The following is a 13,643-nucleotide window of genomic DNA, read 5'->3' on the forward strand; positions in this document are numbered from 1 at the left end:
CACTTGGCCTCTTCCCTCCCAACCCCCAGGCCCCACCCACCACTCTCATAGGGGGCGGAGAAGAGCAAGTAAGGGAAATGGGGGTGGGGGAGGAGGAGCTAGTAGGGGAGAGGGAGTAGATGGGGTGGGAGGGGACCTCGGGGGTGGGGGGAGGGGAAGGATCTGAGCTGATGAGGGACCTTTTGAGTGTGGGTCCCATTGTAACCCTGGTACTGGAGAGAGGAAATCAATTACTATGGTCTACCCAGCCCTTGCCGTCTCTCTCTCTCTCCCCCCCTCTCTGGGTGAAATCCTGGCTGTACTGAAGTCCGTGGAAAACATCTCTCTCCATTTATCCTGTGCCCCTCCCCATAGTATTTTAGTGCTGTAGTTGTTTGGTGAGAGGAAGATGTGTGTCTCCAGGACAGTCGATGGACTGTCCTTTTCCCCCAGCACTGCGCTCATTTGGCCTGTTCTGCACAGTACAGTTGTGAAGACATGTTCCCTGGCTCTGAGAGTTGACAGTCACAGGGTGGCCCTGTTGCACTCTCTGTCTCAGGGGAGAGGGTGGGAGAGGCAACCTCCGGGTATAGATGTAGATACCCAACCAAGGCTAGACCACACCCTGCTGGAGCAGAGCTTTATTATGGCTTTGTCCCATTTCTCATGGGCATTCTGGTGGTGGTGGAACCTTGCGGGGTTTGAGTGAGGAGGGGCTGGCGATGGTAGCCAGGGGTATGAGTCCAGCAGGGCTATTCCAGGTACAGGAGAGGAAAAGGTTTTGGTAATCCAGATAGGGGATGAAGATCTAGCTCTGTCTGTCTCATCATTTCTCTCCAGTGCACATAGTATCTGGGTGCCGACACCTGCTGAGATGCGGAGGCAGGGTGCCACACCAATGGGTACTCACACTGGTGCGTGATGTGCCATGTTTGTATTAGCCTGTTTCTCACCCTTTGGTTGAAGGGCTTTACAAGGCACCGCTGCTTGAATCACGCTGCAAAGGAGCAATGCAATGGAGAGATCATAGAATCAGAGGACACTAGAACTGGAAGGGACCTCGAGAGATCAAGTCCAGTCCCCTGCCCTCACGGCAGGACCAAGCACCATCTAGAGCTTCCCTAATAGGTGTCTGTCTAACCTGCTCTTAAATATCTTCAGAGATGAAGATTCCATAACCTCCCTAGGCAATTTATTCCAGTGCTTAACCACCCTGATAGTTAGGAAGTTTTTCCTAATGTCCAACCTAAATATTCTTTGCTGCAATTTAAGCCCCTTGCTTCTTGTCCTATCCTCAAAGGCCAAGGAGAACAAGTTTTCCCCTCCTCCTTGTAACACCCTTTTAGATACTTGAAAGCTGCTATCATGTCCCCTATCAGTCTTCTCCTTTCCAAACTAAACAAGCCCAATTCTTTCAGTCAGCCCTCATAGCTCATGTTTTCTAGACCTTGAATCATTCTTGGTGCTCTTCTCTGGACCCTCTCCAATTTCTCCACATCTTTCTTGAAATGTGGTACCCAGAACTGAACATAATACTCCAGTTGAGACCTGATCAGTGCAGAGTAGAGCAGAAAAATGACTTCTCATATCTTTCCCACAGCACTCCTGGTAATGCATCCCAGAATCATTTTGCTTGTTTTGCAACAGATGTGGGGCTTTCATCACCAGAATGTTGTGAGTAAGACCAGGGGGTAGGGATGAAGGTAAGTGGTTTTGTGTCTCCTGAACAGGGAACTCAGCAATATGGTGATGACATTTACAGATGCACAGATGAGGCAAACCTCATGGACGCTTTATCTTTTCCCATTTAAAATACCTGAATTTAAAAGAGTTAGACCGATGTCTCCTCTTCTGTGTCCAGAAAATGGAACAATTGGAATAACATTTACAACCACCCCTGGTCATAAGTCGCCATCAAAGATCCCCAAATCCCTTTCATAAGAGGAAAGGTGTCAACCCAGATTTCCTGGCCAGATCCTAGTTCTGGTGGAGCAGTATTCTGGTGAGGTATCAAGACTTCATTCATGTGTGTGGATGCAACAGTGCAGAAAAAAGTCACTAATATGCTTTCTGCTAAGCCACATTCACCATAGTCTTCTCAACGCTAGCGATCTCTCGCCAACTCTCAGCAACATTGTAATACATGTTCCTGTAGAGGAGTCATTTGGATATTGTAGTGTGAGGGCCATATTAGCAGAGCAAAAGATGGAAGTCTTATAGGGTGTGTCTAGACTACATGGCTCCATCGACAGAGACATTTAGTCTAGACACACCCATATTGCCAAGAGAGATGGATAAAGGGGATCCAGTGGATATAGTATACTGGGACTTTCAGGAAAGGTTCTTAAGCAAACCAAGTAGTATGGGACAAGAAGGAAGTCCCTCTTATGGATTAATAACTGGTTAAAAAATAGAAATAAATGATCAGTTTTCAGAATGGCAACTAGAAGGATCTGTTCTATTCAACATAGTCATAAATAATCTAGAAAAGGGGGTGAATAATGAAGTGGCGAAATTTTGGACAATATAAAGTTAAGTCCAAAGTTGACAGTGAAGAACTACAAAGGAATCTCACTAAACTGGGCAGCTGGGTGATAAAATGATAAATGAAATTCAGTGTTGATAAATGAAAAGGGCAACTAAAATGATTAGGGGTTTGGAACGGGTCCCATATGAAGAGAGGTTAAAGCGACTGGGACTTTTCAGTTTAGAAAAGAGGAAACAGGGGGGGGATATGATAGAGGTTTATAAAATCATGAGTGGTGTGGAGAAGGCCGATAAAGAAAAGTTATTTATTAGTTCCCATACTAGAAGAACTAGAGAACACCAAATGAAATTAATGGGTAGCAGGTTTAAAACTAATAAAAGAAAGTTCTTCTTCACACAGCGTGTAGTCAATCTGTGGAACTCCTTGCCAGAGGAGGTGGTGAAGGCTAGTGCCAGAGGAGGTGGTGAAGGCTAGGACTATAATAGAGTTTAAAGAGAAGCTAGATAATTTCATGGAGGTTAGGTCCATAAAAGGCTATTAGGCAGGGGATAGAAATGGTGTCCCTGGCCTCTGTTTGTCAGAGGCTGGAGAGGGATGGCAGGAGACAAATCGCTTGATCATTGTCTTCAGTCCACCCTCTCAACTGTACGTATTTAATTAGGGGGTCTAAATTAACTGTTACGAGTCAAGAAAGAGATCTTGGAATCCTGTGGTTAGTGCTCTGAAAACATCTGCTCAACATGCAGTGTCAGTCAAAACAGCTAACAACGTTAGGAACCCATTGAGAAAGGGATGGATAATAAAACAGAGGGTACCATAATGGCACTGTATAAAGCTGTGGCACGCCCTCATCTTGAATACTGCATGCAGTGCTAGTTGCCCATCTCACAAACTACATACTAGAATTGGAAAAGATGCAGATAAGAGCAATGAACATGATAAGGGGGATGGAACAGCTTTCATATGAGGAGAGATTTAAAAGTCTGGGAGGGTACAGCTACACTACGCACACTTATTTTGCTATAAGCTATTTTGAAATAGTTATTCCGAAATAGCTTATTTTGAAATAGCACATTTACACTGTGGAGAAGCCTCAGAAGTAATCTGAGGCAGGCTTCCCTAATGTAGACGTGTGATCTCGAATTAGCGCCCCAGGAGGAATAACTTAGAATGGTGCTGGTGAGGGGTTATTTTGAAATAGCAGCAGTGTAGCATCTTCACACGCCTTATTTCGAAATAGCTATTTTGGAATAGGCATTATTCCTTGTAGAATGGGGTTTACAGATTTCAGAATAAGCCATCTGTTATTTCAAAATTATTTTGAAATAACAGAATGTCTGTGTAGATGCTCGCATTATTTCGAAATAACATTAGTTTAGTTTACAAGAGATAACTGAAGGTGGATTTGTCTCAGAAGGATCACAGTGTTAGTCTGTAACTGTAAAAACAATGAGAAGTCCTGTTGCATCTTAGGGCTTGTCTATACTTCCCGGAGGATCGATGCTCCTGTGATCGATTTTTATGGGATTTGATTTAGCGGGTCTAGTAAAGACCCACTAAACCAAATGCTGAGGGCACCCCCATCAACTGTGGTACTCCTGGTAGTCACAAGGAGTACGAGAAGTTGACTGGAGAGCTTCTCCCATTGACCTCCCGCTGTGGGGCACCCCAGAAAATCAATGTAAGTTATGTCGATTCTAGCTACACAATTGTCGTAGCTAGAATTGCATATTTTACATCAATTCTCTCCGTCAGTGTAGACCTGGCCTTAGAAACTAACAGATGTGTTAGGTCATGACCTAATAAATCTGTTAATCTTTAACATATAACAGGACCCCTTGTTTTAAAGGTGGATATGATAGAGGTCTATAAAATCATGAAAGGGAGTGAAGAAAGCAAATAGGGAAGTGTTATTTATCTCTTCATCTAATTAAAAAAAAACCTATGAATCACAGTAGGTTTAAATCAAACTTAAGGAAATATTTCTTAATGAAATGCACAGTCAACCCGTGAAACATTTTTTAGGGGATACATGAAGGTCAAATATATAATGGCTCAAAAAGAAGTTCATGAAGGATAGATCCATCAATGGCTATTAGTCGAGATGATCAGAAATGTATCCCCATGTTCTTGGTGTCCCTAAACCTCTGATTTCCAGAAACTAGGACTGGACAGTAGGGGATGGATCACTTGAAATTCCCCCGTTCTGTTCATTCCCTCTGGAGCATTTGGCACCGACAGAGGCAGGACACGGTGCTAGAAGGACTATTGGGCCGATCCGGTCTGGCTGGTCTTACATCAGACAGTTATTTTTGAAGCTATCAAGCGTACTAAAGGGTTTATGCCTAGTGAAAACTAAACTACTAGTAAAAAAATGAATGGAGTCCATTGCATGCGGAACATCTTTGGTTGTTTCCCCTCTCTGTTCACTGACTTTCTCATTGGCAAAATTCAGCCATTTGCAGTAAGCACCTGTGCCAAGAGGGTGAATTATGAGCTTTGAGTGTGTGCTGATTAGCTTAATATAAAGAGCTACACTAAATGATCGACTTAAACTACACTAGTTAAATAAATTAACAAGGATCCACTCCGTAATGCATGCCTCCTGTGAATTAGATTAGGGTTTGTTTTTTGTTCTCTTGGAATCTGATCCAAATCTCATTGGAGTCAATGAAAAGAATTCCTCTCATTCATTACTAATCAACGGTAGTGCGAGCAGACCATTCCATGCTTCCGTCATCGTGTGTGTCTATTATGGTTAAAGGACAATATGTTTTTCCAGCTGAGGTGACATGTATTTCCGATTAAGGACAACAACAAAGGAAGAACAACAGTGGCACGCATCTTACTCTCTTGAATCGCCCTGCCACTAGCAGGTAGACTTCTTACCTGTAAAGATACACACCAGAGCAAACAACAATAGCAAATTACCACAGAGTGTCTTAGGGATCAGGGTCATTTAGGCTATGTCTACACTACAGAGTTTTTTTCGGAAAAACGAATGTTTTTCCGATAAATCTTCACTTAAGTCCACACTGCAATCGCGTTCTTTTGAAAAAAAAATCGAAAACAGAGGGTTTTCTGACATTGGTAAACCTCTTTCTACAAGGAAGAAGCCTTTTTCCAAAAGAGCTCTTTCAGATAAAGGTGTGTGTGGATGGGGAAGAGGGAGTTCTTTCAAAAGAAGAGGAAAGAGGAAAAAGCACAGATGCCCTGGTGGCCACTCCACTCATAGCAATCACAGCTGAAATGCGAGACAGCGTCCATTCAATGTGGACGCTATCTTTAAAAAAAGTAGATCGCTTTTTTGATGATCTTTGGCAGTGTGGACGCTCTCTTTCGGAAGAAGTTTTTTTTGGAAGATCTCTTCCGAAAAAGCTTCTTTCGAAAGAAGCCTGCAGTCTAGACGTCCCCTAAGAGATCTTGCAGTCTTAGGCGAGAACAAAGTATTTTCATTCGTCCCCTTTTGAACTGGGAAGGAATGCACAAAATCTTCCTCGGGCCGGTAATGATTTTAATGCCTTGGTTTAACAGTGGTTAAAATACCGACTAGACCATGGAACAACACTTTTAAGACCTCCATCTGTAGTCCCAGATTTAAGGCCACCATTTGTAAAAACTCTCCATGCATGTGATAGCCATCTGGGGGAGATCTCTTCCAGAAAAGCTTCTTCCAAAAGAAGCCTGCAGTCTAGACATAGCCTTAGGTAGGTCCTCTTGATACTTAGTACGAAGTAAGTGCTAGATGTAGATTTGAACCCGGGGCCAGGCCGGAACACCATGGCTTCACACTGTACATCATCCCAAGAAATTGCCTTTTTAAATTTCAATTAGAAAGAACATTAGGTCAATCAGATAAAGCCACATTGTGAGAATTTCCTCCTTTATGGCACTTGCCTCTTCAATTATCTATAATGAACTTCCTCACACAGCCGCAAACCTTTTTATATGCAAACGAGTCCTTTATTGGCGCGGCCGCCACCGCCGCTTGTTAATGAACTTGAAACAAGTGTTATCAGAGAGGTTACGGTACTTGTAGAGAGGTCGGGGTGGGACAGGGATAAAGGGAGACTGGAAAATCCGGTTTGGGGGGCTCGGAGTGTCTCCCAGGTAGTTCCGTTTAAAATCTTCCCCTCTCAGCTTCCCGCCTGGTTCTTGGGCCTTTAAATTTGCTGTTTGCCAAGGGAATTCCCCACTCCGGTGGCAGACTCGCTGTGTAATTGTGGAGAAGACATCTCTGGGGTGGGTTTCTGTGTGGTGTGGGATTGGGGGGGCAATTCTGGACCATGTTCTATGTGTAGCTTAGCCACTGTACCCCCAAGGGAACTCAGCCAAGGCGGGAGTCTTGGGGAAGACAGGTTCTGCCAGGGTCTAGCAACTTCAGAACTGGGCTGTGGCTCAGCAGGAGGTCCCCCGGTGGTCCGGTCCAGTCTCTCGGTGGTGCTGGCCATATTTGTGGTCTCTGGCAGAAGGGGAACTGGGAGCCAGGCCTCACTTCATCTCTCGGTAGTCACTTTTCGGGCCTGGGGGAGTCTTAGTAATATCCTGGAGATCTAGACGCATACAGGTGGCCAGATCAATGGACTGTCTGGTCCAGTGCCCCCACTCAGATGATGGCCAATTGTGGGAGCTTCGGGGAAGGGTGAATCCCCCCACCTGACCACATCTAATGTGGCCCATGTGGTAGGTGGGCCTGGGATTTCCTTCTGACCCCTGCCAAGAATCTGCTTGCACTTCGCACTGTGATAACTGATGTCCCTTGTCGTTCGGTTCCTAGCTCGTGTAAGTGCAGTCGTTACAGGTCGACTCCATTGCTCTGTCTTCCTTAAATCATTGTCTCTGTAAAATACTCCAGGCACAAGCTGTAACAAGTTCCCAAGCTGTGAATCCCACCCTCCCGCCTTCCCCACTCCTACATCAGCCATTCTCTTCAACTTCATGGCCTTCCCACACCCCTCAATGCGACCTACACGACCTCTAGGGACAAACATGGATCACCGGCTTTTCCTCTATGGGTTGGACCTCCCTGGTCCCACACCTTTGGGATCGGACCGGTCCCGGATGAGGGATTTTGCCAGAGCAGAGGTCTGTTCTGGCTCCCTTACCACCAGCCCTGGCCCAGCCACCGGCTCTCACCCTCCACCATCACAGGCCCCCCTGCCCTGGCTCTGTCAGGCTTCCCACCCCTACCGGGCAGCCTCGCTGTAGCCTGCTAGCCTCCCTGCTCCACTGGGCAGCCCCATGGCCATGCGCCGCTCTCCCGGCCCTACAGGCAGCTCATGGCCAGCATTCTGCTGTCTTACTGACCCGCAGGGCTCCCATCCCCAAGACTCTCTGGTCCTGGAACGTCCGTGGTCTGGCAGCAAGTTCCGGTTTAGAGAGGTTCAACCTGTATAGATGATAACCAGCTGCAGGGTGTTCTCTGGTGCTTTTTGTGTGAATAAGCGAGAGAAAAGGACCCGGATTGCCCTGTGTGCCTGACGTGGCACTCTGCCATATGGCGCCTGACCCTGGCAGAGGGCAGGCGGCATGACGGAGGGGGTGCCATGCAGGGAGGGATCCTCAGGCCTCCTCTGCATGTGGAAGTTCTTAACTGAAAGTGTGCGGCGAAACACGTGTAGGGAACTGGCCTGGCTCTGTATGGGGACACACCCTCGGCCTACGTGTCAAGCCCAGCTTCCTTTGGTTTGGCTTGTTTAAACTCCAGCAAAGTGCCCACACACAGTCGTGCCGGGTGGCTCGCTCCATTTAACGGCACCCTCGTAATTCCCTCGCTGCTCCTCGCGTGTGCTCAGGGTCTCGTTCTCACGGAGCCCCTTGGATCCAGCCCTTTCCCAGTGTGCCCGAAAGATCAGTCCGCCTTTGACTCCTTCCCCCGCAGAAAGGCGCGGACGGCTCTATGTGACTAGCTCAGGACAGAGCCTCAAGAGAGGCCTGAGCCATCCGATTCTCATTTCCGAGTATTTGGATCCAGGGTTTCATCCATTGTAAACAGCCCCTCCCCTTTTGGTAGGTCCCTGATCTCAACACCGCCAGACTTCAAGGCTCTTACATTGGGTGGCTTGCTCCCACCTTTGGCTGGAACCGGCTGTTCCAAGACCGTTTTACCGAGTGTTTGTTGGCTGGAAGGGGAGAGGGGCTGTGTTGGTGCCTACACCCAGCCTCCTTGTCTGTCAGCACGTGGGTGGTGAAGCAGTGCTTGGTCCCTATAGAGAGGGACATTCCAGAGAAGCTTCCTGCCAGCGGATGAGGGAACAGGCACCAAGGGATTCCATAGGGTGCCTCTTCCAGTCCTCACAGGCCACACCTGCAGTGTGGGGTGGGTCTTCTGCCAAGGGGAGCTCTAGCTAGAGCAGAGGACACAATCCGGGGCCCGGCGCACTGACTAACCGGCCTGACGTGTTTTCTCCTCTTCCCCCGCAGGACTGTCCTCAGTTGCTCCAAGCAGACAAGATCCTGGTGCCGGTGGAGGTGATCAAGCCGATCACCCTGAAAGCCAAGAACCTGCCACAGCCGCAGTCGGGGCAGCGGGGCTACGAGTGTATCCTGAACATCCAGGGCAACGAGCAGCGGGTCCCCGCCCTGAGGTTTAACAGCTCCAGCGTGCAGTGCCAGAACACCTCGGTGAGGGGCCCGTGGCCGGGGGGACGGGCTGAGGGGAGCGAGCCTCACAGGACGGGCCGGAGGGGAATCCTGAGGGACGGTGACAAATTCTTGGTTTCCGTCTCGAGTTTATTGCAGGGAAGAAGCTTTCCCCAGTCAGCCCCACGCGTAGCTCTGCAGATGGGCCCCTCACCAACCCCTCAGCCAATACTCCCCCCACCACACTGTGTCAGGAGCGGGAGCCAGGCTCCCCCGCTCCCTGGAGCTCGCAGGTTACTCTGCTGCCCATGACATGAGGGAAGTGCTGGCTAATCCCTGAGACGAGGCTGCTCCTGTTGCGGTTGGACCTGGAACCGCAGCTCCCTGCTAGTCTAGCAGCTCAGGCCAGCCATTAGGGCCTTAGCCTCAGACTTAATAACTTGGGGTCAGTCCTCTGCTCCGCCACAGGCCTCCTGTGTGACCCAGGGCAAGTCACTTAGGCTCAGATTCCTAGCGCCCCTGACTGAAGACCACCCTCTCTGTTTCATTTCTCCGTCGGTTACAGGAGGCTAATAGCACTTCCCTGCCTAATTCAGCACAGCTTGCAGAGAACAATGATCTCAAGGAGTATTACAGGCTTTAGCTAATTAGCCCTCACTTCCCCTTACTGCCGAGGGCAGGATCATCACCTCCAGATTGAAACAAGGGAAACTGAGGCACTCACCATTGATAGGCCTTGCTCAATGTCACTGAGCAGGAGACTTGAACGCGGTCCTAACTCCTAGTTCACCACCGTCCACTAGTCATAAGTATCCTGACCTGGTAAGTTTGCCCTGCAGGGGAGTCCAAATTGATGAAGCATTTGTTCAACGTGGAATCCAAATCAGCAACTTCCAAGGGAGCGTATTTCACATAGTTACAGAAAGAATCAAAATAACACAGTCAGCGCTGCCATGATGGGGCCACATGAGCAGAGTTCTCTCTCATCTTTTTCATCCACGTGTGGCTTTTTTCCATGCATGTGTGGAATAAAATGTACTATGTGCACCAAGGCATGTGTGACTGTGCACCACCAGTAGACACCCAGCCGAGCTGCGGGCGCTCTGCTAATCAGCGGGGCAGCCTTTGCCTCTCTCCTGAGCTGCGGCACAAATGCACTGCAATCAGAGAACACTGCTGAGCACCCAGATAGATGGACAGACAGAGAACAGGGTGTATTGAAGGGGTGGGGAATGGTTAAAAACACAACTTCACCCCCAGTGAAGCCAGTGACTAACTGGGTGGCTTTGGGCAAGTCACTTTGCTTCTGTGCGCTAAATTTCCTCCCTGTGGGAACCAGGATTACTAACCCTGCCCTGCCTCCCAGGTAGATGTCAGGTTCATGGGAGTAATACCCCCGTCTTAAGGGGCAAAAGTGGTTTCTTACTAGGGCTGGTTTTCCAATAGCGTGTGTGTGTGGCCTAGTTCCAAGTGTCAGCCACTCCACTCCAGCGCTCAGACGCAGGCAGAGGTGTGGGGCGACCTCACGCTACGTATGCTGTTGCATTAAACAGCATGTGGAAAGTTACGAGCCGTTAGCCGCATTTTATGATCAGTTACAAATGAGTATTTCCACATCAAAGTCCCTGTTTGTCCCCCCCGATGCAGGGGACCCCTGTTGTTCTGGCTGCCGCAGAAATCTGTGGCTTGAAAAATGGAAGAGCCCTTCCATTTCCCTTCACAGGCATGAAAGCCGGAAGGTCAGAGGGGTATAATAGGGGACCTGCTAAGGGCTTTATAGCTGGCCATACAGCCATGGCTGGGGGGAGAAAGCAGCCAGCCAGTGTAGGGCGAGAATTCCCCCGGACACCTAGAGGTGGCTAATGGATTGTTCAGCTTCAGTCTGGGTATGGAGACAGCAACTGCAGGGCTGGGCGAGGTCCTGGATAGTAAGGTCAGAAACCTCAAGGATGTAAAATGTCTCCATTTTAGAAGCCCAGGTGGAGATGCTTGACATGGGTACGGGGGGCAGCGAGGCAAGCTTCCCCCACCTATCCCCGTCAGTGTGTCTACAGTGACCCCCTCCAGGGAAAATGAATTCCATCTCTGGCCTGTTCCTTGCTGGGACGGCCACGAGCATCCCACTGGGTGGTCCTAGGGCTGGGTTCCTTCCATAGCCATCTGAGCGCCACAGGGCAGGGAGTGGATCTGCCAGTCCCGGTGTTACGGCCTCTCCACTCCAGCCAATCTCCACACGGGAGAAGAGGAGGTGGTTTTACTCCACTCTTGTGCCTCCCAGATTCTATTTCCTTCTGGGAACCGGGATAGTCCCAGGCACAGGCTAGAGCAGCCCCCGGGGATTGGCCCAACCTGCAGCCTGCCACAACAGCCCCTCTACAGCAGGGGTGGGCAAAAGGGCCTCCACGGGCCGAATCCAGCCCACTCAGCGGGTTCATCTGGCCCGTGGAGGCCCTGCCACTCCCCTGCCCCCAGGCCTATCAGCGCACGAAGTTTCCTCTGCCCTGCAAGGTGCGGGGGGTGCTTAGAAGTGACACGCGCTGCTGGCAGGGTGGGAGGAGACTTTGCGTGCTTCTCTTCACCCCCAGGTCCTGATTGGTCTGGGGGCAGAAGCCAGGGGCCTGGGCACCTAGGGAATCATGGTCTGTGGGTGGGGATTCCCTAGGTGCCCATACCACTGGCTTCCGCCCCCAGGTGCCCCGTCCCGCCTGCTGGAGGCCCCGCCCCTTTCGGTGCAGCCACTTCAAAAATTTCTAAAGTGGCCCCTGGTAAAAAATTATTGCCCACCCCTGTTCTACAGGCTGGGACAGCCACGCCCCTTCTTTCGCCACGAAGCCCCGTCTTTCCCCAGCCCCACTAGCATCCAGCACAACAAAATAAACACGAGGCCCGATTTCTGATCTCCGTCCTGCTGCTGTAAATGGGAAGCGATGCTCTGGAAGTCATGGGGGCTGCTTATGTTCTGAGCTCAGAATTGCGCCCTTACTTCACTGACCTTGTGGGGTTCCTCTGAATTACGCTGGGGTGGCTGGGGTCAGAATCAGGCCCTCTCCTCTCCTATGTGTTTGAGAGCATCTGTCTGTCTGTTCAAGGATTCCTCCTAAAGATTAAGAGCTAGGACCACCAAATTCCCCAGATCGCTTCCTCTGATCATAACGTAAAAGCAAGGTCGGGTTTGGTTGGACTGGGACGGTGGGGCGTGCCTGGAATGGGATTGCTTCCCAGAAAACCACACTGGCAGGAGACAGAATCGCCAGGCAAGTGAAAGGAAGCCTCCACATCCAATTCAGGGATGTTGCTGCTTGTTCCCCTTTGTCAGCAAGCAAGGGGAAAGTGCACAGTTTGCTGCATTCCTCACTCTGGCTGGAGGGGCACAGGGGGCAGATGAACCTGGATCTGCCCCAGCCAGGAGACACGCACCCTCCCCAGCTATTCCCGCTGGAGCTGTAGCAGCCATGGGGAGGTGCTTTTCACCTGGCCCCAAGCTGCTGGGATGAGAGAGGGCTGGGGTTGACCTCTCTCCCCAGGGTGGCCTGTGTCCAGAACCCCTCCTCCCCATCCCCACCGCAGAGCAATGGTTCAAATGTTGAGAACCCAAAATGGTTTGAGTCAAGGACCCGAGTAACGCCGGGTAAATCGAGTGTTAAACAGAGAAGCTTTCTGAAGAATTCCAGCCTCAGATAAAAGTGTCCCATGAGCATGGAGAGGGGACCAGCCCCCCATGAGCAGCTGTCAGTGATGCTGCACTCACCTGAAGTACTGGTCTAGTGTGCCCAGCGCAGCCTCGCTCCGTGGCCATATTTCATTTACTAGCGGCAATGAGTCACGCCAAGCCGGGCATGTCAGGCAATTATTGCTCTCCTCAGGTGGTTGTGCCTCTCAGCCAGGGCCTCGTGCGCTATCCCATCGCCCCCGGCATGCAATTTTCAGCAGACAGACCGTGCTCACCATGACACAGTGCGCTTCTTATCCTGACTGACCCAAGAGCGAGGGCAGGAAAGGACAGCAAGGACTCCAGGAGGCGTGTTAGGGGAAAAAAACACTGTCCAGAAGCCCGGCTGTTACAGTGAGTTCTGTGAGATTAGCACGTGGAATGGTCCTTCCCATGAGAAGCAGAAGGAACTTGGCCACGTGCAGTCATTTGAAGCTAGACAGGCCAAAGCTCTCATCAAGCATCGTGCCAGGCAGCCAGCAGGTGCGTGAGAGATGGATCAGAAAGGTCTTCGCCATCACTAACTCCTCTGAGCAATGCCCACTCTGTTTGATCTCCCCCCTCCAGCTGGCCCCAGCATGCACACGCTGCACGGATTTGTCCTTAGCACTTCGTTCCCTACCAAGAGCTTCCTCTTATTCCCTGTGGTGTCCTGCAGGCGGGAGCCTCAGCGCTGTGTTCCTGAGACCTCCCTGTAGCTCTGCACCAGCTGAACTGTCTGAGTGGGGAATGCACTCGTGTTTCATGGGCTCCAGGGTGTTGGACAGAACGGCAGGCAGAGAGAGAAAGCGGTGGGGAGACCATGGGAGACACTAGAACTGGTCTCTTACGTGGGATCAATCAAAGATGGACAAGGGAGGGGTGGGGCACTCTCCCATCTCTCAA

General features: G+C 50.2%; 1 protein-coding gene across 5 annotated transcripts in view; it reads left to right on the forward strand.

The window, feature by feature from the left end:
• The window catches only part of PLXNA4 (plexin A4), a 684,657-nt gene that overhangs the window by 542,165 nt on the left and 128,849 nt on the right, over window positions 1–13,643 (forward strand). For all 5 annotated transcript variants that reach the window (XM_075925673.1, XM_075925677.1, XM_075925684.1 and 2 more), the window contains one exon: window positions 8,891–9,091. In XM_075925673.1, the coding sequence (XP_075781788.1) occupies window positions 8,891–9,091 (201 nt within the window). The remainder of the gene's footprint in view (window positions 1–8,890; window positions 9,092–13,643) is intronic.

Source organism: Pelodiscus sinensis, chromosome 1 (assembly GCF_049634645.1).
Source record: "Pelodiscus sinensis isolate JC-2024 chromosome 1, ASM4963464v1, whole genome shotgun sequence".
Taxonomy (NCBI): Eukaryota; Metazoa; Chordata; order Testudines; family Trionychidae; genus Pelodiscus; species Pelodiscus sinensis.